The 25060-nt window shown below is 35.8% G+C and overlaps 2 protein-coding genes across 2 annotated transcripts; one reads left to right on the forward strand and one right to left on the reverse strand.

The window, feature by feature from the left end:
* Positions 1-484: 484 nt before the first annotated feature.
* LOC131928205 (10 kDa heat shock protein, mitochondrial) lies at positions 485-8346 on the reverse strand. The gene is made up of 4 exons (XM_059284150.1): positions 8206-8346; positions 1425-1586; positions 864-953; positions 485-767 (listed from the first exon to the last, which is right to left on the reverse strand). Exons 1-4 carry the CDS (start codon positions 8206-8208, stop codon positions 717-719), a joined length of 306 nt encoding a protein of 101 aa, XP_059140133.1. The 5' UTR covers positions 8209-8346; the 3' UTR covers positions 485-716.
* Positions 8347-8570: 224 nt separating this feature from the next.
* LOC131928204 (60 kDa heat shock protein, mitochondrial) lies at positions 8571-14004 on the forward strand. The gene is made up of 13 exons (XM_059284149.1): positions 8571-8651; positions 9089-9284; positions 10099-10351; positions 10585-10667; positions 10766-10861; positions 10961-11054; positions 11148-11316; positions 11637-11736; positions 11822-11929; positions 12144-12281; positions 12549-12723; positions 12961-13139; positions 13394-14004. Exons 2-13 carry the CDS (start codon positions 9117-9119, stop codon positions 13544-13546), a joined length of 1716 nt encoding a protein of 571 aa, XP_059140132.1. The 5' UTR covers positions 8571-8651; positions 9089-9116; the 3' UTR covers positions 13547-14004.
* The last annotated feature ends 11056 nt before the right edge of the window (positions 14005-25060 follow it).

Consider the following 25060-nt stretch of genomic DNA (forward strand, 5'->3'; position numbering starts at 1 on the left):
TATTTAATATGAAAGCAATTAGTCTGGAGTAGTCAAGTGCTTCTACTTCTAGTAATTATCACAAAAGTTTATCATCCCTAGATCAATGGTAGCAAATTATTGATATTTATATTTTACGAAAATAGGGCATACAAATGCCCTTTTCAGCAATTCACTGTAGAATGTCAACATCAGTTGTGACTTGGTAATGGTATTGACAAAAAGTTAAACTATGCAAGTCTTTTAGAATAGGTACACAACACAATTTATAATCTTAAGTGTTGCCAAAGAATCTATAATTCCTCCTGGACTATCATTGTTAATAACTCAAACTGGTTGCTTAAAGTAAGTTAAAGGTTGTCAGGCAGGAGACAACACAAATCAGATATACAAATACATTAATGCATGTATATAGCACAGGGAGGGGAAAAAAAAAATATAAGGGAACAAGCTATAAATGCACTTTAGAACTTTCATATTTTGAACAGATACTACATATGACACAGGCATTTTTTAAAAAATCTGAGATTTATTGTCAAATAAAACAAAAGTAAAAATATTCAGTCAGACTAATCATTTGGACAATCAAATCACATTTAGCAAATATCTATAAATGCCTCTCATATCAGAACACATTGGTCAGTGAAGTATTGTAGAACTTCATAACTGATTACATCAAAGTCAAGCATGTATACATAATAGTCAAATCCAGCCACAACTACATTTATGTCCTATCCTTAGCTCTCGAACTTCCCAAGAAGATCGCTGTCTCTGAATAAATAATACTCCTGAAAAAAAAAAGCAATGTAGTACAAATAAGTGACGATACATATCTAAAATATTGCTAAGGGGATTGGCAATTACAAACAATATTAGCTACCCACCTTTTCTTCCAATACAACTTTAGTTCCACCATACTCTGGAAGCAAAACTTTGTCTCCAACTTTCACACTAGGTGGCACAACAGTACCATTCTGTGGAATGAAAAAGTCATAGTGCGTCTATTCCCCAAATAAATCAAAGAAGCTCTATATTCATTTTCTCATCAAGAGGGACCATCTAATTCACATCTACAGAGAGAAATTTTCAAATTTAAAATTACTGAGAAAAATATTCACTCCTTATTTAACAAACATCAAAGCTCATGAACTCAACAAAAGTAACAGGAAGGAAATTAATTTTTAATAGTTGTATCCCTTTAAAACCAATATATATTCACTGGCAATTTTAACAGCGCACAATATATGCCTATGATCAGTTGTTACGACAGTTCGTGGCTTAATAAAATGACAAGTACTTCTAAACTTCTTTAGTCTAAAAAACCGTTGTTACTAATTTACATACTTAAGTGAACACTTATCCTAGACCTCACATTTGGTACCAGTGACAAGTTTATAGTCTACAGCCACGAAGAAAATGAATTCAGAAAACAAGTGGAAGCTTACATCTTTCCTAGCACCAGTTCCTGTAGCAACAACTGTGGCCTCTACAACTTTTCCTTGCGATTTCTCTGGAAGCATGATACCACCTTTGGTTTTAACTTCTGGGAGAAATCTTTCAACAAGCACCCTATCAAACATGGGGATGAATCTTTTAAATGCTTGTGCCTAAATGAAGAAGATAAATGATTAAACACCAGGTCACCAGCCTTAGTCATACATGTTTAACATGATAATAGTGGTTTACTATTAATCACATAAATGAAAAATGTGATTTAGTGCATTATTAAGGTTAAAATGAGATAAAAGACCTTAAATTCAACAACTCGTCCTAATATTTTTCATATTATGGGAGGGGGAAGGGCTGCTGGAAAGACCAGTCTAATACTCTTTGACTTTTGACAGTAGATCTAGATAGATGGGTTGAGGCACTGGACAGTCATAAATTTTATAGAATCTAGAAAGGCTTACATATTTGTACATAGATCTATATTCTATATACTAGTTACTAGATCTAGTATATAGATCTAGCAAGATCTACCTAGCTAGATCGTTTAGCAGTAAAAAACAGGAAAAAAATGACAAAGTCTGTCACGCAGTTCCGGAATCCACCGGAAGAACTGGAAACCATACTTTCTATGGCGTCATCTTTTATCTTTAAAAAAAATGTTTACAATTTGGATAGATTTATTTTAATATTTATTTTAATTGTGCGTTAAATACTGTTTTATTGATTACGAGCCGACCCGCAGCGTATCATACGCCGCTATTTAGTTGTTTTATTTTCTACTTTTCAGTAATTCATAATTTGTGAATTCGACAGTACCAATGCTGCCACTGAAAATATTTGCTTTAAAACACCAAACCCCCCCCCCCCCGTGAAAGCAGCCTCCTCTTAGTTATTTCTTAGTTACCTCCTGTAAGTTTAATATCGAACTAAATTATCTGCCCCCTAATAGAAACCCGGCTCTACGATTTGTAAACATTTAGCGTGACCACAACTCACCAGACAATGTGGGGGTGGTAGTGATAGTGATAGAGGGGACTGCAAGGAGGCGCTTGCAGCTTGTTTTCTAACGGCTCCCAGAAGAGAATTATATATAGGCCCTATAGATTTACTATATTTAGTAGGCCTATACTAGATCTATAACTATTTATTTTATTTTAAAGTGTTTCAGCTAACTATTTCTGCTACTAAACATAGTTTAACAGGGTTCATAAGCAGCCTGGAAAAAAGTCTTGAATTTAGAAAAGTGAATTTCAGACTTTAAAAGTCTGGACGATTTTAAGTGAATTTCAGACTTTAAAAGTCTGGACGATTTCTCAGTTACTAGAGTAAAGTTCCACGTGTGGTCACACATAGCGAAAAATTCCGAACTCCCGATTTTCATCGGGCGCTATTTTATAACCGTTTCACACAGAAACAAACCGAAAGTACTTTATTACTCCACTGCCATTCTACTCTAATATGCATAAGTTGTTTTGTATTCATACGCATAGTATTTGAGATATTCATGTTTTAGTGACGAACCTCCTTGTGATCTATTTTTTCCCCCTTCTTTTTTTGCCTGCGGTCACCTGTCCCTGCTTGTGATCACTAGCGTATTTTTTACATTTTGATCCAATTTTAATAATTGAAATTAACATTTTACTCATTTAAACGTGTTGTTGATTGTATAATTAATAGATTTGCAAAACCAAATAATAACACGTGAATTAAATTTATTAACTACAAATTACGGATGACCCAGTGATGACTCAAGGGACGCAACAATAATAATCATAACAAAGGGACGTAACAATCACTAACAAGACAAAACGTAACATTTGCTTCAATTGGATTGTATGTAGAGACACAAACTAGATTTAGAAGACGTAGATGATTGAAATAATTTAAAACAACAGAAAAAAATAGAAATTATACAGGTCCTAGACTTAGCTTGAAATATAGAGCATCTAGATCTAGGCTAGTCTAGCTAAAGTCGTTGGTGACCACAGCGAGGGTAAAACACAAAAATCGTTACCCCAGCTGTGGTCACCCCCATTTCACCACTAAGATTCTTTTAATAGCCTTAACTACAGTATTTTGAGTGTCCCGCACATAAATAGAAGCTATTTATAGTTAACCTAGTTATAAAAAGCTTTGATTGGTTGGTTTTATTCATCTCATCCAGGACCTAGAGGAGTTTACACTTTTCGGACACACACCAAAAATTACGTAGGAGCGAACACTTCGTCGGTTTTTGGCTCATAGAAACTTTAATTAGCATGTCTCACGCGAAACCACGGCGCCTGCACGTAAACTGTTCATTTATGAACACTTCCGTGTCAAGTACTTCCGTTTCCTTTCTCAAGAATTATTTTTAGAAATTTTTTAACGTTGCATGGTACGCACATTTCTATTTTTACACCAGCCGGATGAAGTGACCTAGGGGCAAAACTTGAACCAATCAATGCTTAGCTAAAAGGTTACACTATAAATAGCTTCTATATATGTATGGAACATCGTAAATGTCAAGGTTAATGGGTTTTTTTTGTGCTTGAACAATAAAAAAGGGGTGTTCGCTAACTTATTTGGCCTTACATGGGAGCGGACAGCAACACAAAAATATTATTTAATAAGAATTTAGAGCATAAAAGGGGCTGGTTATTGAAGGGAAAGGGTCAAAATAAGGTCAAGAAGGCAATGGAATGCGAAAGAGGAGGGGGAATCATGTGACATGGCTGGCTTAGCAGCGTACTGCGCGAGCCGCAATGGCTGAATGGGATGAACTTTGGGAGTGTGGGAAAAAGGTTTTATACTATTAAAATTACCTCACAAACAATCAATAACACAATATAAATGCATATAATCTGTTTTTATTCATTAAATTGACTTTAAATTATTCTAAATGAACAAAAAGTGCTATGTCCGATGACGGGTAAAGGTGTCCGAACACATGTAAAACTGTATTACATGTGTTCGAACACACGTTAAGACCCCCCAGTCACTATAACAAGAATAGCTTAAGTTCTATGCGTATGAATACAAAATGACACACACATTATTAAAGTAGAATGGTTGCGGATAGATATGATACTTTTTTTTGTTTTCTATGTTAAGCGGTTACTGAATGAGACCGCATGGAATTTTTACGTTGCGTTTTTTCGCTATGTGTCCGAAAAGTGTAAGCTCCTCTAGAGCGAAAAAACGCAACGTAAAAATTCCATGCGGTCTCATTCAGTAACCGCTTAACATAGAAAACAAAAAAAAGTATCAAATCTATCCGCAACCATTTTACTTTAATAAAAAGATTTTTGTGTTGCTGTCCGCTCCCATGTAAGGCCAAATAAGTTAGCGAACACCCCTTTTTTATTGTTCAAGCACAAAAAAACCCATTAACCTTGACATTTACGATGTTCCATACATATATAGAAGCTATTTATAGTGTAACCTTTTAGCTAAGCATTGATTGGTTCAAGTTTTGCCCCTAAGTCCAACCCTAGGTCACTTCATCCGGCTGGTGTAAAAATAGAAATGTGCGTACCATGCAACGTTAAAAAATTTCTAAAAATAATTCTTGAGAAAGGAAACGGAAGTACTTGACACGGAAGTGTTCATAAATGAACAGTTTACGTGCAGGCGCCGTGGTTTCGCGTGAGACATGCTAATTAAAGTTTCTATGAGCCAAAAACCGACGAAGTGTTCGCTCCTACGTAATTTTTGGTGTGTGTCCGAAAAGTGTAAACTCCTCTAGTGCTTTTCATATGGGGGAACTAGAATCGCCTACGACGTCATACCTCTAAACTTGAAAATTTAAAAACTCGTCTTCCAGAAGGAGGGAAACAAAAGAATTTGACCTGGATATAGGCCTATTTAGAAATGGACATGCTTACAGTAGATATTGGTAGTTTCGTATAAAACATCTAAAAAAATATTATACGAAGCCATAAACAGGAATGTGACCACACCGTGGTTTTGACCACACGAGGAACTTTACATCATTTGGAGGGGGGGGGGGGGATGTGGGCATAAAAGTTTAGTCAGGCCTAGATCTACTTGATTTATTTAATTCTTTGATTACCAGAGTCTAGATCTTGGTAAAATCACGATATAGCGTCGGAAATTATTGGGTAATGTTCGTTGAGTTTCGGTAACATTCGTTACTGTAAACCATAGTTTATTTGACCGTTGGAAAAAAAATAAAGTCAAGTGCATTAAATTAATGTTTTAACTTAATTTAATGTTTAACTGACAAAATTAGCAACAATTAGTAAATCTAAATATTATTAATAAAGTCGAGTGTAGTAATTAATGTTTTTTTAAGAAAAACAGAAAAAACCTGCAGAAGATTTGCGACAACCAGCTCTAGTTCTATTAGTAAAATAAGACGATTAGATTTACTAAAGTTAAAAGTAGTAAGAAGAACTAGAATAATGTTTAGTAGCAGCAATAATTAGCACATACACTTAAAATAATTAGAAATACAAAATAATTAGCAAAACAGTATTTAAAATGCAACTAAAATCAATCCTTGCACATTTTTAAACATAATGTATTAAAAATAATATGGCGGCAAATAAATGATGGTTTACAGTATTTCCGGTGGTTTCCGGAACGGCTCGACACCGAACGCCATGGTTTTATTGTTTTTTACTGCTGTACAGTTCCGGAATAATAACCGACGCTATATCGTGATTTTACCTAGATCTTTATTCTAGTAACACTACAGACTACAGTACAGAAAGGCAGGCTAATAATAAAACTAATTTTATAGGCCAATATATATAATATAGTTATAGGATAGATCTAGATTCTAGATATAGAGAGTCTAGACAGGCCCTAAACCACGTGAGCTAGCTAGTCTCATAACGCGAGTTGAATTACCTCCCCTGACCCGCTTTTTTATGGCCACTTTCTAGTTCGTTTTTTTCGATCGCGTCTCGGCACTGTTGCTAAAAATAGCATTCGCGCAATACCATTCGGGTAAATCTGTATGGCGTCTGCTACACGTGATAGATCGTTGAATGGCCGACAAGCTGATATAAAAATTATTGCAACCGGATGCGATTTTCGTGGAAATTGAGCTAGATTTAGCAAAAGGCAGCTATATTTGTGTAAAATATTATTATTTATACTTCTACTTACACAGATATTTTGATAACTGCAGTTCAGCCGTCCATTTTTCTTTTAAAATGTATCTTTAGAATTTCTGTACCTTTTGGCAATCGGTCAGGAGCATTTGCGCACTAAACCCACCCCCCTACGGCAGATCCGATTTTTTTCCCAGTGAACTCGTACTGACCTCCCACATAGCTAAGATAGTACATTGATACTGATGGGAAAGCCTCTAAAATCTGTATTTCTACTAGAGATCTAGAAATAAATCTAGATCGTGGAGTTTTTATAATGCCTTTAAATTGAATGTCTCCAGTTTAAGATATTTTTTTTTCAAAACATAGCTACTTTTAGTACTATATTTAAGTATTTCAAACCCTTTTGGTAATTTCTTCTTAAACTTAGACCTAGATCTAGTGATTAGATATCTATATTTTGTACTTATAACTTGCAGGCCTATTAAAATAATAATAAAACAGTTTGCTTGATAACTTCATTAGGTCATTTCATAAACACAAATGTTATAAACATATAAAAATCACAAATCCATAGGTAATATCTGAATTCTGTAGCCTACCTTACATTTAAGCTAATACTGAATTAAAAAGAAATTACATTAAGGTTTGAAATTAATACAACTTGTAATTAAGAAAGAAAGCTTCAATTCTAAATACTACAAGATATAATAACAAACAATGAAACAAATTCAAAGCTTTTTTCAACCCATTTAGTCGAAAAGATTTTTATTTTTTCCGATATTGACCAAAATAAGTTTTTAAAGCTTAGGCCTACTGTTTTTACAAACATAACTCAATTTTATTAGGCCCCTGTAAACATTAATTAAGATTCCTCTGTAGACAAAGCAATCTATTTGGCAGATGAAGTAGAGTTCATGTTTCTTGACCTCGGCATATGAAGTGATTGTCCGTGTGGTCAGCGATATTCACAGCCGCCTTTACTTTTTACCTTTAATTTCCCCAATGTATATCAGGTACCCATCAGAAATGGGTGGACTCTAATTGAATTTTATTAAACAAACATTTTGATATAGGCCTAGATCTATAATCTATAACATTCCAAACAACATCTGTTCTGTAGAATTTACCTTTCTGCTTCCAAATGCGGTATTTTCCAATTGAAAATTCATCACAAAACATACAATAAATTATATAAATGGCATTTTATAAATTTATATAAACTATTTACTTTCACCTTGGTGTAAAAAAATGTAGGTATAAGCAAACAGATTTCAATAGTAAGAAAGAATCATGTCTTTTCTTGCTTACTAATTACTAGCTTTAAAACAAGTGAATTTGACTTTTTACCTGCGTTTTTGGTCGCGTTTCTATATATTTTATTTGCGACACTAAAAAAATTATATTTAATCAACCGATAATGCTAAATTAATAAAATTGGTACTGTTGGATTGCATTTTTAAAGCTCTACAATTATATGCTATTCTTTTTATAATTAGAAGAAAATTGAATTTATATGAGACTAACTATGAGATGTATGCATGCCATGCGTGAACAATCACAATACCGGTACAATTAACAATTCAATCAATTATTAATTACGTAGTAACATAGATCTAGATCTAGATTTAGATCTACAAACATTTCTTTGAGAACTTCACAGCATAAGCATGCATTTCAGCACAAAACAGATCTAAATTTTACGGACACCTACCATTGTGAAAATAACTCGACAAAATGTTCAGTCTTGATTCTAAACAGGCAGGATTATGAAATACTGAATAAGAAGGTGCCCTAGACCTGAACTAGTAGTACAAGCAGTCAGTAAATTCTAGAATAGCCTTTGACCTGTACGCTTAGGAGTGCGCATGTGCATAACCCGGTTTTAAGGGATCATTCATAATAATTAATTTAGCATTTTATTTATATGCATGTATTAACATAAAATAAACATAATCTTATAATTAGAAATTTTATTTTATCCGTATATGTATACTATATTTTTTTAAAACATTTAATTTCAATTTTAAAATAACATATTTTATGTCAATAAAACTTTTAACATACACCTCTTTGCAGCGAGGGCTGATGACATCTTTCATTTCAAGGTCTGCAGCAGTACGTTTTCTCAGTCTGATCTTGCGAGCTGAAACGACCAAGGTGGGTTAACTTAACTCAAGATACTAATTATTAAACCTTCTTTATTTTGTCATCAGTTATTCAACACTAATTTAATGCAGTATAGAGTAGTATAGACTCTAGATCTAATTATATTTTTGATGCATTTAATAATGTAGTATGGTTTTCGCTCTCCACGTGACGCATAGAACAAGCTTCTAGACTACCTCCACGTGGGTACTGGTAACCGGCAGCGTATGAATTAGTCACAAGTCTAAAATATGCACCATAACGTTTTCGACTTGCTTTTTGATACTTTTTTCGGTTAACAAATACCATTAAAATCTTGGTCGAGCTAGTCTAGATTTAGAATCTAGATTCTAGATCTGATGTCTTACGCAGTTCAATAAAAAGTGTTACATTTTAAATCTCAACTGGGCTAGATCTAGCTTTTGAGTTGTCAATTTTTTCTTTCTCAGGCTGATAAAAAATTAGCCTCACATCAAAATGTTGCGTGTAGCAAGTGTTTTCCGCACTGCAGCTGCAAAGAATCTGCTCCCAGCAATAACCAGACATTATGCTAAAGATATCAAGTTTGGTGCTGATGCTCGTGCCCTGATGTTGCAGGGAGTCGATCTTTTGGCTGATGCTGTAGCAGTTACGATGGGACCTAAGGTATCAATTTTTTTGTGCTGATTATTAAATGCACCTGTGCATTTATGACAGTTAAGTTCATCTTTTGAAGTTTGAGCGTTCAGTTATTTACGACCTACAGTTGGACAATCTAGATCAGTCTCATAAAATGGCTTTGTTAGCCTTCCTAATCCCTGCATCCTTCTAGCAGGAGTAAAACTATTGCTGTATCTATCACCATGCTAGCATAAAATTTCATATATCTGCCGCTTTTCACCAATTATTACTTAAAGCCTAAATTCACCTTCATTTGACCTTTGAGCTTCTTTAAAGTTACCTGCATAATATAAAAATACTTGTACACATTTTATGCTCTGCACTACTTTTTTAATTGTAGCCGTAGACCTAATTTTAAAAAAAAAGGATGGTTGAGGATACCAATGTCAAATACTATTACCCATCCAAAACTAGGTTGTCTGTAGTATCCTGATTAGTTTTTGAAATTAGGGATAGGGTTAGCATTGACATTAGTAAAACAAGTGTTTTTAGACTACTGTTAACCAAAGATATCTTTTATAGGAAGGTTCTATTATCTGAAACGGGTTTAAAAAATCCAGCAATCTGAAATTGCAGCCGTAAAGCAAATTTAGCAGTTGACTAGTATCATGGCAGATGGATTAGTCATTTACCCCTTTATTGCCATACAACCCTTTGATGACTGGCCTGCCCACAGCACAGTTTAGCATAACCCACATAATTTTTGCATTTTAATAGTCTCTACTAAACTACCTTAATCTCTAATTTCATAGGCTTATATTAAACTAATTGAATGTAGCCATTGTTTCTGTTCTTCTAGGGTCGCAATGTGATTTTAGAACAGAGCTGGGGTAGTCCAAAAATTACCAAGGATGGTGTAACAGTTGCTAAAGGAATTGATCTGAAGGACAAGTTTCAAAATATTGGTGCCAAACTGGTACAAGATGTTGCCAACAACACCAATGAGGAAGCAGGTGATGGTACCACAACAGCCACTGTCCTTGCAAGGGCTATTGCAAAGGAAGGTTTTGAAAGAATTAGCAGAGGTGCAAATCCTGTTGAGATTAGAAGAGGTATTTATTTTTTCTTTTTTTTTTTTTTTTTATTAACACCAACTATACCACCATTTTTCCTCATATGGATTAATGGTATGTCAATGGTGTGATATTATATTCCCATTTCTTGACTGCTACCTAATTTAGATTAGTAGTCTCTCTCTTGGGGAACATTTACATATTTGTTTTGTGCTTTGATGTTTAATTTTTGAAATAGGGTCTAATATATTTATTGTTCACTTGAAATGTAGGTGTAATGTTGGCTGTTGATGCTGTTGTTGAGCATTTGAAAAAAATGTCAAGGCAAGTAACGACACCAGAAGAAATTGCACAGGTATAAATCTGTTCATTTTGTTAGCTGAATTTTTTTTATTTTAAAAGTTTGTAAGGATATTTTATTACATTCAGCAATTTTGCCTGTATTTTTCTCAGGTTGCCACAATATCGGCGAATGGTGACAAATCAATAGGTGATTTAATTTCCAGTGCAATGAAGAAAGTTGGAAGGGATGGCGTTATTACAGTCAAGGTGAGTACACATAAATGCAGGTTTAATCACTTGTGTTTTACTGGGTTAATAAAGGTTTGTTTAGATGGGGTATTACTATGTCCACCATTTAATCTACAGGATGGGAAAACACTCAAGGATGAACTAGAAACCATTGAGGGCATGAAGTTTGACAGAGGCTACATTTCTCCTTATTTTATGAACACTGCTAAGGGTATGCTGTTTAATCAGATTTTTAGGGCGGGGAGATACTCTGGTTACCTATTTTCACACTTTCTAAACGTCAATTAAAAAATTTCCTTTCCAGGTGCCAAATGTGAATTCCAAGATGCACTGGTACTACTTAGTGAAAAAAAGATCTCAAGTATTCAGTCGATTATTCCAGCATTGGAACTTGCCAATCAAGCTCGTAAACCATTGCTTATCGTGGCTGAGGATGTTGATGGAGAAGCTCTTAGCACATTGGTTTTAAACAGGTAAACATTTTTCTCAATGCACTGCACTCGCATTGTTGTGATGATGAGACTTTGGACTAGAGTCACTGAATTTTATGTGATGACATTTAAGTCTTCTGAACTTCATAATTGCAGTTTCACATTTAATTTGCTTTGTTAAAAGGAATTTCTAAGCTAGTGAATGTTTTAGTCAATGATTCTACCCTGTACATTATGCACTTTCTGATATAATTGTTTATTACATAGTCACACATTTTATGTTCCAGATCTTATTTCTACTGGTATAATTTTCATTTTGTGATATTTTACAAGTATGAATATAGCAGCTGATTATTTTTCAGAATTAAAGTGGGACTTCAGGTATGTGCTGTTAAAGCACCCGGATTTGGGGACAACAGAAAAAACACACTGCAGGATATGGCTATTGCCACTGGTGGTGTGGTAAGTTCACTTGTGGATTTTGGCTTAATAAATTTTTTACACGCATAGTTAGCTTGTGTAAAATTTTAAACATTGCTATTAACAGGTTTTTGGTGATGATGGAAATCTGTACAAATTGGAAGATGTTCAAATGCAAGATTTTGGTAGCGTCGGAGAAGTGTCAGTAACTAAAGATGACACATTGTTAATGAAGGTACTTTTTTCCTACATACATTTTTTTTTATCAATATTTTCCTTGCACAAACCGGATTGGTGCCTGTCTTGTTGACTTTACACCCAACAATGTTGTGCTAGATTATCAGCTTGCAGCATTTTGTGTTGCAGTATTTAACTGCATTAAAATGCTCAGCTTACAAGTAAAAAATGAATCTGTATTTTTTTTTTTAACATGTTAATGTATTTTCCAGGGTAAGGGTAATAAAACAGAAATAGATAAACGTATTGCTCAGATCAAGGATGAAATAGAAATTAGTACTTCTGATTACGAGAAAGAAAAGTTCAGTGAGAGATTAGCCAAACTTTCAAATGGAGTTGCTGTTTTAAAGGTACAGTAAATTTAAATTTAGTGTTCTTATACTCTATTTAATGCTGATCCTGCCATTTGGTTTATTTTAAGCCACTTGCATTTATAGTCTACTCTGATTGATTGGTTTCACTCAGAATAATATGAATGCAATATTATTTGCAAGACACTTTCCAGACTGTATGTATCACCTCTGGCATTCAACTTGCAACATTTTGCATTCGCTTATATATATATTTTTTTTAAATTTTATTCTACTTTCTTTCATAAAATGAAAATGTATTTATAGATCGGAGGAACAAGTGAAGTGGAAGTGAATGAGAAGAAAGACAGAATCAATGATGCTTTAAATGCTACCAGAGCTGCGGTTGAAGAGGGTATTGTCCCTGGTGGTGGCACTGCTTTGCTCAGGTGTATATCAATCTTAGATTCTGTAAAAACAGAAAACGAGGATCAGATAACTGGTAAGATATCTTTGTATAGCTTGCTTTAAACTTACTTGTGCATCAACTCCTCCATTTAGTGACTATTCCTATATGGCTGTCATATGATGCTAAAGAAAGAGTAGCTCAATTTGCTTTTAAATGGCCTTGATGTCATTACATTTTGAGCTGACATTTAGTATGCATGTTATTTTAAATATGTCGCAGTATTGAGTTGAGACTAAAATAACCATATTCAACTTGTTTTTTTTTTACTAGGTGTAAACATTGTGAGGAAGGCACTAAGGGTTCCTGCTCTGCAGATTGCCCAGAATTCTGGTGTTGATGCTCATGTAGTTGTTGAAAAGGTTCTCAACTCTGCTGGTGATATCGGATATGACGCTTTAAATAATGTATATGTTAATCTCATTGAACAAGGAATCATTGATCCAACAAAGGTGAGTCTTACATTAGTTTGTGTGTATTGATGTATTTACAGATGCACTTTTGCCCTTTGGAAGATTTTCATAATCTTTCAAAATAATTTTATAAAGTGCTACATTAAAAGCTACCAACCTTTTTCATGTTTACATTTATTGTTAATGTGACAGAACGGTAGGCGACAATCTCATTTATTTTTTGTTATATTTATAAACAAAAATTTAGATGTTAAGAACTTGAGTATTTTTTAAAAAAAATAATTGTCCAACAGGTTGTTAGGACTGCACTTGTGGATGCTGCTGGTGTTGCCTCACTGCTTACCACAGCAGAAGCTGTTGTTGTAGACTTGCCCAAAGAAGAAAAAGAGATGGGAGGTATGGGTGGTGGCATGGGAGGTATGGGGGGCATGGGTGGTATGATGTAAATTTGTTGCATTAAGTTTTTATCAATCATACCTTTATAGCTGCAGTGGGATTTTACAGATTGTGTTCAATACTTTCAGTTGTTAGAATTTTCTATCCTATAAACTGTAATGAGAATATTAGGTGTTTGACTCTTGTAGCAAGCAGTGCCAGTTTAAAGATGTGAGTCAGGGGTAGTTTATAAAGACGTGATATTTAAGTGGTCCAGGCATTTATTGTGATTATTACATCCAATGAATATTGCAATTATCATCTATTCATACTGTTGATTAGCTATAAGCTGCCAATGTCTAGATATGTTGTACTGCTATTAGCAGTCACTTTTTTTGTTTCATAAACCATTATTTGCAGTATGCAAGAAGGAGAGGGTTATGTAAAGGAAGTTGAATGCTGTTTGAAAGTATTTGAATGTGGATAAATTTGATTTTTATATTTATAAATAATAAAACAATGTCTTTTACTTTTTTTTGTCAATTTTGTTTGTAACTCATTAGAAATGACTAGACTAAGATTTGAGTTGCACAAGATAGGTCCTAAAAAAAAGGACTGATAAAATCCTAAGGGCCTTAAAGTGGCATTTGAGGAATACCAGTTATTTTAAATCAAGATGGTCTCCAACTCTTATCAGCTGTTACCAATCTGAAAATAACTAACCTCTTTATTAAAGTAGTAAAAGAAGAAAATGTAATGTATGAACTGATTTTGGGGGTTTTAATTACCTCAGACTTAATAGAATACTTATATAGTTTGGATTTCAAAAATTCTGAATGTAAACTAAAGACTAACAAATTATTCAGCTAGTATGAATCTGAGGTTTGTTAACAGTTAAAGGGAAATAACCACACAATCAACTTGTCTACACCTCTACAATAGTTTACTTTCTTTTTTTTGTAATAATTGGGCTGGTCATGAAAAGTTGCACTATGTTCAGCAGATGTTTCCCGAATGAGCAAAATAATAATTTTGCTTCATGAACATCTTTCTTAATTATACTGTTGACGTTCGCTTCAGCAATAGGACAATTCTAATCGAGTCTCCAAATATGTTGTGCAAAGCATCATTTCTTTCTGAGCACGTAATTGTGAAAAAAGCTAAAGTGTTATCAGAGTTCTTTAAATTTCAATGGCTAGGTCGGGTGTCGCCCCCATCACGCACCAAAAAGAATTATAGGCTCTATATATATATATATATATATACTTTGTCGCCCTCCCCCACCCATTTTGCCAAATAGCATCAATTTAAAACTATACTTAATCAATAATTGAACTGACAAAAAGCTTAAGATTTTTTTTTACAACTTACAAGAAAAGGTTTTTATATTAATTACTATACAGCCCAGAATATTTTGTAGTTACCATAGGTATATAAGGTAACCATATTATTACATATTGGAAGCTCCAATTTCGACTTCCGAATGTTGAGATTTTTCACCGCTTAAATGCTACCATCGCGATATAAACATTACAATATTAATCTGGAGTACAGGCCGCTGTTGCCAGTTAAGCCTACAAATGCAAAAGTGCCTAGAGCTAAAAACGTTCCTGTATGCAGAAGTTACTATAAGTACTACTATAATGATTGAAAGATGGCAATGTGTGGAGAGCACTAAAGAACCAGAAAAATAAAGCCCTCACTAACGACCCGTTTTCTAACAAGCTATTGCACACGAAACTGGCGAGAATAATTGCCAGATACCCTGTTGTGAGGAATGGCAAAATACAGTAGGTGTCAGTCACAACTGTAGGGGTCCCGGGTCTAACGGCCATCTGCTGTGAATGGCTAGACTCACACGATCGATACAATAAGATCACCGTAGGCTGTATTCTGCTGTAAGAGAAAACTCAGAAATAGAACACTAAAATATCTAACACTAAAAAACTTGTTGAACAGATAAAACCTTTAAATATTAATATACTTGCTGACTTCAGTGGAGTTTTTTTTTCTTTCTGTTAAACGCAAAAAATGAGAAAATAAATATACTTAGGAAAGTCTAACACGGAAATATCTCTACAAATGCTACCCCTTCCCACCCCCAACCCAGACTAAAAGCCGCTTAATGTATTCACAAAACCACCCAAAGACTGGCACTGCATTGATTAGAGACATGGCCTGTTAATCAATAGAAATAGCGGCCAGATAGTGCTGCTACCCCAGTTGCTGTTGGCACACGGGGCTTAACGTAACGCCACTGTCTCAACATACCCATAGTGCTGGACTATTCTTATAAATATATGGCTACCTAAAGGTAAGTTGAAATATATATATATATATATATATATATATATATATATATATATATATATATATATATATATATATATATATATATATATATATATATATGTGTGTGTGTGTGTGTATAGGCATATATATAGGTATACAGATATATGTAATATACTTAGGCATATACGTAGGAATATATATACGCCTATATATATTTATATAAGCCTAAATAAATATGTGTATATATATAAATATATATAGGCCTATATATGTATATGTGTATATATATATATATAACACAAAAATAAATCTAAAAAATACTGTGAAAAACAGATACATGTGTACGTGGTGCTCACTTTTTTCTTCCTCTACGTTCTTAATTCTAGCAGTGGATTACCTCCACCACAATTACGTATTACGTGTTAACTGGTTAAGCGCCGTGCTAACTTTAAAGTTCAGTGATAATCCAATACCTTTCTGGTGGTGCTCGATCTGTTTACATAATTTAATCTTAAAGATTCTTTATATTCTTCCGTGTCTGTAAGTTTTGGATGATAATATCAGTTGTATTGAACAAGTCATTCGAGAATGATGTCACGATTTAACGTCATGGAAACCACTGTTTAAAATTATGGTAAACTAAACAATCAAAAACCTCCCGTTTAGCGAATTCCCGAGGACTTAATAATGTTCATTTAGTTTCTGGAGAACATACGTTTGTATACGGGTCCCTACATATTTCTTTTTGTTTGTCGATCTTCACGGGTCTGCAAGTCAATCGCCAGAATACCTGGCCAATGTATGAAGAGCGATTAAGCGTGACACGTTATACAAAGGGCCGTTGTGTGCCTCGGCTGACTTTAATTTTGTACCACTCGACGGAGTAGCCGCCCCTTTTGAGTGACTTGTAGCGAACTACGGAGTGCAAATGTTTATTTTCTTTCAGAGTTATCGATCTTGGTTGACGTTCAAAATAAGGGATTTAGGAGAGACAACACGGTTATAGGCGTAATAACAGACTTTATTCAAGTCAAAGCTGTTGGGATGTAGGCCTCTATCTGGCACACCATGACATTTACACAACAAGAAGCACGCCATTTTAGATAGTTTTCCTTTGATTTTCATCAGTCACAACATTTATAAAAAAAATGTAAAAAAAAAAAAAAAAAAAAAAACCCGGTAGGATGATCTACTAAAAAAATGTAAAAAAAGATTAGAAATAAAAATAATGTCAAATAAAATAACTTGTTAGTAATGAAAGATTTAACACTAGAGCTGTTCTTGACGACACAAACACGAAATCTTCATATCTACCTCACCACGGCCGTCACTGATAAGCTTTTTGTTGCTTCTAAAATCAATCACTGTCAATATGATAAGCTATAAATATTGCACACACCTTTCAGACGTAAATATTACACGGTAATTTCTGACATAAATATTAGACATACATTTCAAACATAAATTATACTAGCCGTCCCGGCCAGGCCCTGCTCTGGCTTCTGTGAAAAACCTTTCTGTTAAAGACCATTACCTGTGTGTTTAGTAATCATCATAAACCCGGCATTGCCCACCCAAACCACAACCAACCAAAACAATAAAACGCAAACATAACGCTAACACAATTACAAATACAAACGAAAACAAAAATCTAACAACAAACCCAACCACAACCACAAACACCAATACAAACACAAAGAAAAAACAAACAAAAAAGCAAACGAAAACAAAAACCTAACAACAAACCCAACCACAAACACCAATACCAAAAAAAAAAAAAAAAAAAAAAAAAAGGAAACGAAAACAAACCAAATCCAGACGCAAAACCAACCAAAAACACAAATACAACCCCAAACAAAAAAACACAAACAAAAACGAAAAAAGAAAGAACAAAAACGAACCAAATCAAAACGCAAACCCACCTAAACACAAAGAAAACACTAACGCGAACATAAACGCCCGGGGCGGAATCACCTGTTTTAGCTTAATGAACGACTATAGTACCCCAACTTATTCATAGTCTTTTGCACTCACTTAAACGAACGCGCCTGTTTCAATTTAATGAACAATTTTAATACTCCAAGCTTATCCGTAAAATACCTACAACATTTGCACTTGATCAATCCCCGCTAATTATGTAATTATTTTTTTTCCCAACACCAAAACAAAGTAATTAAAAAGTAAATTCTTTTCCACAAAATGCAATGGTTTTATAAAGGGAAGTAATTGTGTTTTCCTAATTTATCAAAGGGAAGTAAGTGCTATAGGGCTAAATAAAGACATAATTAGAATTTTTGTAAAAGATGATATTTTTTTAAAACTTGCGTTTAATGAACATGCCGACAATTATTACTATAATTTGAAAAAAAATGAAAATTATTTCCCAACACTTTCAATAGTAATTTTTTAACTCATAAATTTAGACAAATGCGCACGATAATTGTCTAACACTTAAATCCATCCAAGACCAACGACAAACATATGCGTTACATACAGAACTGAGCTTTATATATTAGATTAGACATACTTTTTCAGAAGTAATTATTAAGTAGGATTTCAAAGATAAATATTAGACGCAAATCTTCAGTTATCAAAGAAAACAAAGCGTGAGTGACCTCCCCTTAACTTTCTCAAATGTTCTTAAATTACACTACGGGGAATGGCAACTGTGGATATAGACATGATTTTTAATCAATTTAAATACTTAAAGTTTTAAAAATAGAATAGAATCGCGCAGAGTCGTAGCGACGGGGGGGGGGGGGGGGGGGGGGGGGTCATATGTCCCCATGCGCCGAACCTAGGGGCGCCAAAATAAGCTATTTTGAATTATAAATATAGAAAAAAAGGGGGTGGGCGCCAAAAACGAAAGTTTGTCCCCGGGCGTCGGGAGGGGTCGCTACGCCTCTGTAATCGCGATGAAAAAAAATTGCACACAAAGTGAACAGCAAACAATGTGTGTATAATAGTGCGGAACGTTAGGACTATATAAATTCAAAGGCGTTTTTTAAGAAATCGGAAATAGCATATTATAGTACTGCTTCCGGTCACAGGAAATAACATTAAATTTCAAAGAAATTACAGAATTAGATTATTTACTTACTTGTGGGGAAGTTTCATTTATCTATCAGAGACAGTACTAGAGTTATAGGCTTTTGAAAAACCGAAAGTAGAATACATTCCACTTCCGGTTATCGGAAATCGCTGAAAAGTTGATACAGAATAGATAAAATTTCATCAACCTAGCAGTAATGGCACACACGTTATCGTGTTCACAGACGTAAAACGCTGAGATTTTGATAAAACTGGATTTAGAATTTTTGCCCGATTAAAATAAGTACCTTATACTCCGTAAATGTGGTGTAAACGTTGAAAAATGTCAAAATTTCAAGTGATTTTTGTACACGATTACAATATTTCTTCTATACTCTGTATACGAGAAAGAAAAATAATTTAATTAATTACAAACCTATTCGCCTCAAAATTAATTAAAAAAAAAACTGAAATCAAAAAGTTCCCTCCTAAAGATTACTCTACGGATACTAATGTATGCTGATTACGTTTTTCCCAGTCGTTTTTAGTTTTGTCTCCATCTTCGATTTGTTACATTTACGAATTTTAATTTTTGGTTGACTTCCTTGTGCGGTGTGGTTAAAAATACCGTCTGAGTTAATTGACATTGAATATTTCTGGGTGAGGTTCCTATTTTAACTTCTCAATATTGCTCTAATAACAACAGAGTATTAATTTTTTAAAGGAACTTTTAATTTATCAAATGCGTCGATAGCAAGAAAATTGCAATTTGGCAATAAGGCCTATGAAGGTAAATTGATTAACACAACACGATCTATCCACTAATCCAACGTGCCCAGACCAGTCTAATCTCTAATACAAACAACGTGTCAATAAAACTAACAAACTTGAATCTACACTAAGTTCAAATAAACCGGGAGTGATATCCCCTAAACTTTCTCGAATATTCTTATATAACATTACGTGGGATGGCAACACGGAATATAGACATGATTTTTAATTGCTTACACTTTTAAAAATAAAATAGAATCTCGTAGAAAAAAGAATTGCGCACCAAGCGAACGCCAAAACAAAATGCGCATAATAGTGCGGAATATTATTAGTACTTTATAAATTTACATGCTTTTTGAGAAATCGGAAATAGCGTAAATTACTACTTCAGGTCAACGGAAATTACTCAAAATTTGAAAGAAGGTAGAGGATTAGATATTTTACTAACATGTGAAATTTCATTTATTTATCTGAAATAGTACTCAAGTTATAGGCTTTTGAAAAGTTCAAAGTGGAAAAAGTACCACTTCCGGTTATCGGAAATTGCTCAAAAGTTGATACGGATCTACGATTTTGATGAAATACTTATATACGAAATTTCATCAACCTATCTCTAACGGTACTCAAGTTATCGTGTTTACAGACACACAGACAGACACACAGACATACACACAGACATATGGACAAGATTGCAAAAATATGTTTTTTCCGACTCAGGGAGGTGTAAAACGTCGAGATTAGTAAAAATCTCAATTTTTTTTCACGATTACAAGACTTTCTCTATACTTCGTATATACGAGAAAGTAAAAACATTTTTTTGTCTAACCTACACAAAGATAATTTATTTCTAGTGAATATTTTTGTTAAGTTTTGTTTTTAAATTTCTCGATTTAAAATATTTTCTTATCCAATCCTACATTAAGTGCAATATTGTGTAGTTCTTCCATAAATTGATCTTATTAATTGCGAGGTTAAAGAATCAAATGGCAATTAATATAGATCTAGCACACCAACCTTCAATAAGCGATATATTGATTTTAAATGCTTTTTTTTGCGTCGTTAAACGCATGTGAATTAAAAGACAAAGAGCCATTGTGAAAAAAAAATCCAGCATGTTTTATCGACGTGACTGGGAAAGAGCAGCTAATTAACCATAACTCTGGACAGAAGATAGACGGTAGAGGCAAAATGTTGTTGGAGATTTTTAGGCGATACAGCAACGGGCATTTGAATTTAGATGACTTTTTAAAATTGCCAATGCAAAAGTATTCCGGATATTAATGCTAAATGAATTTTTTTTAAATTTTTTTTAAACTGGGGTCAGAAATGCCAGTTTGACCCAACCCTAGTCTGTCACATGTCAGGTACAGGCCAGGGACTATTGACACGACTGTGGTCAGTCACATGTCAGGTACAGGCTAGGGACTATTGACACGACTGTGGTCAGTCACTTGTCTGTGACAAGGACTATTGACACGACTGTGGTTAGTCACATGTCAGGTACAGGCCAGGGACTATTGACACGACTGTGGTCAGTCACCTGTCAGATACAGGCCACGGACTATTGACACGACTGTGGTTAGTCACATGTCAGGTAGAGGCCAGGAACTATTGGCACGACTGTGGTCACTCACCTGTCAGGTACAGGCAAGGGACTATTGACACGACTGTGGTCAGTCACCTTTCAAGACGGTGGTCAGTTAAATGCCAGTGACAGGTCAGGGACTATTGACACGACTGTGGTCAGTCACCTGTCAAGACGGTGGTCAGTCAAATGCCAGTGACAGGTCAGGGACTATTGACACGACTGTGGTCAGTCAAATGTCAGTGACAGGTCAGGGACTATTGACACGACTGTGGTCAGTCAAATGTCAGTGACAGGTCAGGGACTATTGACACGACTGTGGTCAGTCACCTTTCAAGACGGTGGTCAGTCAAATGCCAGTGACAGGTCAGGGACTATTGACACGTCTGTGGTCAGTCACCTGTCAAATACAGGCCAGGGACTATTGACACGACTGTGGTCAGTCACCTGTCAAGACGGTGGTCAGTCAAATGTCAGTGACAGGTCAGGGACTATTGACACGACTGTGGTCAGTCAAATGTCAGTGACAGGTCAGGGACTATTGACACGACTGTGGTCAGTCAAATGTCAGTGACAGGCCAGGGACTATTGACACGACTGTGGTCAGTCAAATGTCAGTGACAGGTCAGGGACTATTGACACGACTGTGGTCAGTCAAATGTCAGTGACAGGTCAGGGACTATTGACACGACTGTGGTCAGTCAAATGTCAGTGACAAGGACTATTAACACGTCTGTGGTCAGTCACATGTTAGGTACAGGCCAGGGACTATTGACACGACTGTGGTCAGTCACTTGTCTGTGACAAGGACTATTGACACGATTGTAGTCATTCGCATTATATTTGTCAATTTTTTTTTCTTAAAACGAATTACAGCTTTTTGAATTAGAATCTAACTTTCAGAAAACACAATGGTCTTCTAATACGGTTTAAAAAGTTTTTTAGCTTGACCCAAGAAGGCAATCGAATCAAATCGTACGCGACTAATTGGTCAACAAATATCACATTTTATCAGAGCTTACATCCTCAAGGGTCGGAAATTTGTTTTGGCTGATTGGCTGATTAGCCGTACCGGGGAGGAAATAAACGATAAAACCCAGTTCAAATCAAAATAACGATCTTAGCCCGTATCATAGTTAAGCTAATCGATAACGGAATCAATACGGATTAGGTATCGTCTCAAAGGTGCCAAATTTCCACCTGTATGTACGCTTCAGGGTTACCTGGGTCCGTCTTTTGTTTTCTTTCTCAAAGCACAAAGGGTTAACAAGACAATTTTTAATTTAACCCCTTCAACCCTGTGGCGGGCACACATAAAACGTCATGCAGGATATGTGTGTTACTTGAAAGTTTAGAAGGTACGATAACATTTTTTGTGTATTTGTGGCCAGACATTCTGATAACATTTGTTTTATATTGGTGTCATTGTCAAGAGAGTCTGATAACATTTGTTTTATATTGGTGCCAAGAAAGTCTGATAACATTTGTTTTATATTGGTGGCCAAAAAGTCTGATAACATTTGTTTTATATTAGTGCCAAGAAAGCCTGATAACATTTGTTTTATATTGGTGAGAAGAAAGTCTGATAACATTTGTTTTATATTAGTGCCAAGAAAGTCTGATAACATTTGTTTTATATTGGTGCCAAGAAAGTCTGATAACATTTGTTTTATATTGGTGGCCAAAAAGTTTGATAACATTTGTTTTATATTGGTGTCCGGAAAGTCTGATAACATTTGTTTTATATTGGTGTCCGGAAAGTCTTATAACATTTGTTTTATATTGGTGTCAAGAAAGTATGATAACATTTGTTTTATATTGGTGGCCAGAAAGTCTGATAACATTTGTTTTATATTGGTGGCCAGAAAGTATGATAACATTTGTTTTATATTGGTGGCCAGAAAGTATGATAACATTTGTTTTATATTGGTGGCCAGAAAGTATGATAACATTTGTTTTATATTGGTGGCCAGAAAGTATGATAACATTTGTTTTATATTGGTGGCCAGAAAGTCTGATAACATTTGTTTTATATTGGTTGCCAGAAAGTCTGATAACATTTTGTGTATGTTCTTCTTAATCCCGTTCGTGCCCAAGACACAAGGGGCAGATGAAGTAGAGTTCATCTGTTTCATTGACCTCGGCATATGAAGGGAAAGTGTGGTCAGCGTTATGCCCAGCTGCCTTTGTTTCCCTAACGAAAGTTAGATACCCATCAGAGGTGGGTGGAGGTTGCAATGATTCGAGACTCTCGGGTTAGCAGTCTGCCTCTCTGCTGCGAGGTCACGCTGTCCCATGTTTTGTGTATTAGTAGCCAGATAGTCTGATAATATCAGCCTATATTTTTCCACGCTTTTGTTTTAAATCGTATATAACGCCATACAAAATGGGGTTTAAAACCCCAAAATGATCAAATATATAAAATAAAAACAATTTGACTACTCTTAAGCCTTACTGCTACTAGACAAGCCCCTCTCCCCCACCCAACAGTACTTTCTACACTACAAGCCCCTCCCCCCAACAGTACTTTCTAAACTACAAGCCCCTCTTCCCCAACAGTACTTGCTACACTACAAGCCCCTCCCCCACCCAACAGTACTTTCTACACTACAAGCTCCCCCCCCCCCCCCAATAGTACTTTCTACACTACAAGCCCCTCCCCCCAACAGTACTTTCTACACTACAAGCCCCTCCCCCCAACAGTACTTTCTACACTACAAGCCCCTCCCCCCAATAGTACTTTCTACACTACAAGCCCCTCCCCCACCCAACAGTACTTTCTACACTACAAGCCCCTCTCCCCCACCCAACAGTACTTTCTACACTACAAGCCCCTCTCCCCAAACAGTACTTTCTACACTACAAGCCCCTCCCCCCACCCAACAGTACTTTCTACACTACAAGCCCCTCCCCCCCCCCCCCACCCAACAGTACTTTCTACACTACAAGCCCCTCCCCCCCCACCCAACAGTACTTTCTACACTACAAGCTCCTCCCCCAACAGTACTTTCTACACTACAAGCTCTTTCCCCAATAGTACTTTCTACACTACAAGCCCCTCCCCCCACCCAACAGTACTTTCTACACTACAAGCCCCTCCCCCCCACCCAACAGTACTTTCTACACTACAAGCTCCCCCCCCCCAACAGTACTTTCTACACTACAAGCCCCTCCCCCCCACCCAACAGTACTTTCTACACTACAAGCCCCTCCCCCCACCCAACAGTACTTTCTACACTACAAGCTCCTCCCCCCACCCAACAGTACTTTCTACACTACAAGCCCCTCCCCCCACCCAACAGTACTTTCTACACTACAAGCCCCTCCCCCCACCCAACAGTACTTTCTACACTACAAGCCCCTCCCCCCACCCAACAGTACTTTCTACACTACAAGCTCCTCCCCCCACCCAACAGTACTTTCTACACTACAAGCCCCTCCCCCCACCCAACAGTACTTTCTACACTACAAGCCCCTCCCCCCACCCAACAGTACTTTCTACACTACAAGCCCCTCCCCCCACCCAACAGTACTTTCTACACTACAAGCTCCTCCCCCAACAGTACTTTCTACACTACAAGCCCCTCCCCCCACCCAACAGTACTTTCTACACTACAAGCTCTTCCCCCAATAGTACTTTCTACACTACAAGCTCCTGTTTCCCAACAGTACTTTCTACACTACAAGCCCCTCCCCCCACCCAACAGTACTTTCTACACTACAAGCCCCTCCCCCCACCCAACAGTACTTTCTACACTACAAGCTCCTCCCCCAACAGTACTTTCTACACTACAAGCCCCTCCCCCCACCCAACAGTACTTTCTACACTACAAGCTCTTCCCCCAATAGTACTTTCTACACTACAAGCCCCTCTTCCCCAACAGTACTTTCTACACTACAAGCTCCT

Source organism: Physella acuta, unplaced genomic scaffold (assembly GCF_028476545.2).
Source record: "Physella acuta isolate Inbredline_101_S28 unplaced genomic scaffold, ASM2847654v3 ptg001476l, whole genome shotgun sequence".
NCBI lineage: Eukaryota > Metazoa > Mollusca > Gastropoda > Physidae > Physella > Physella acuta.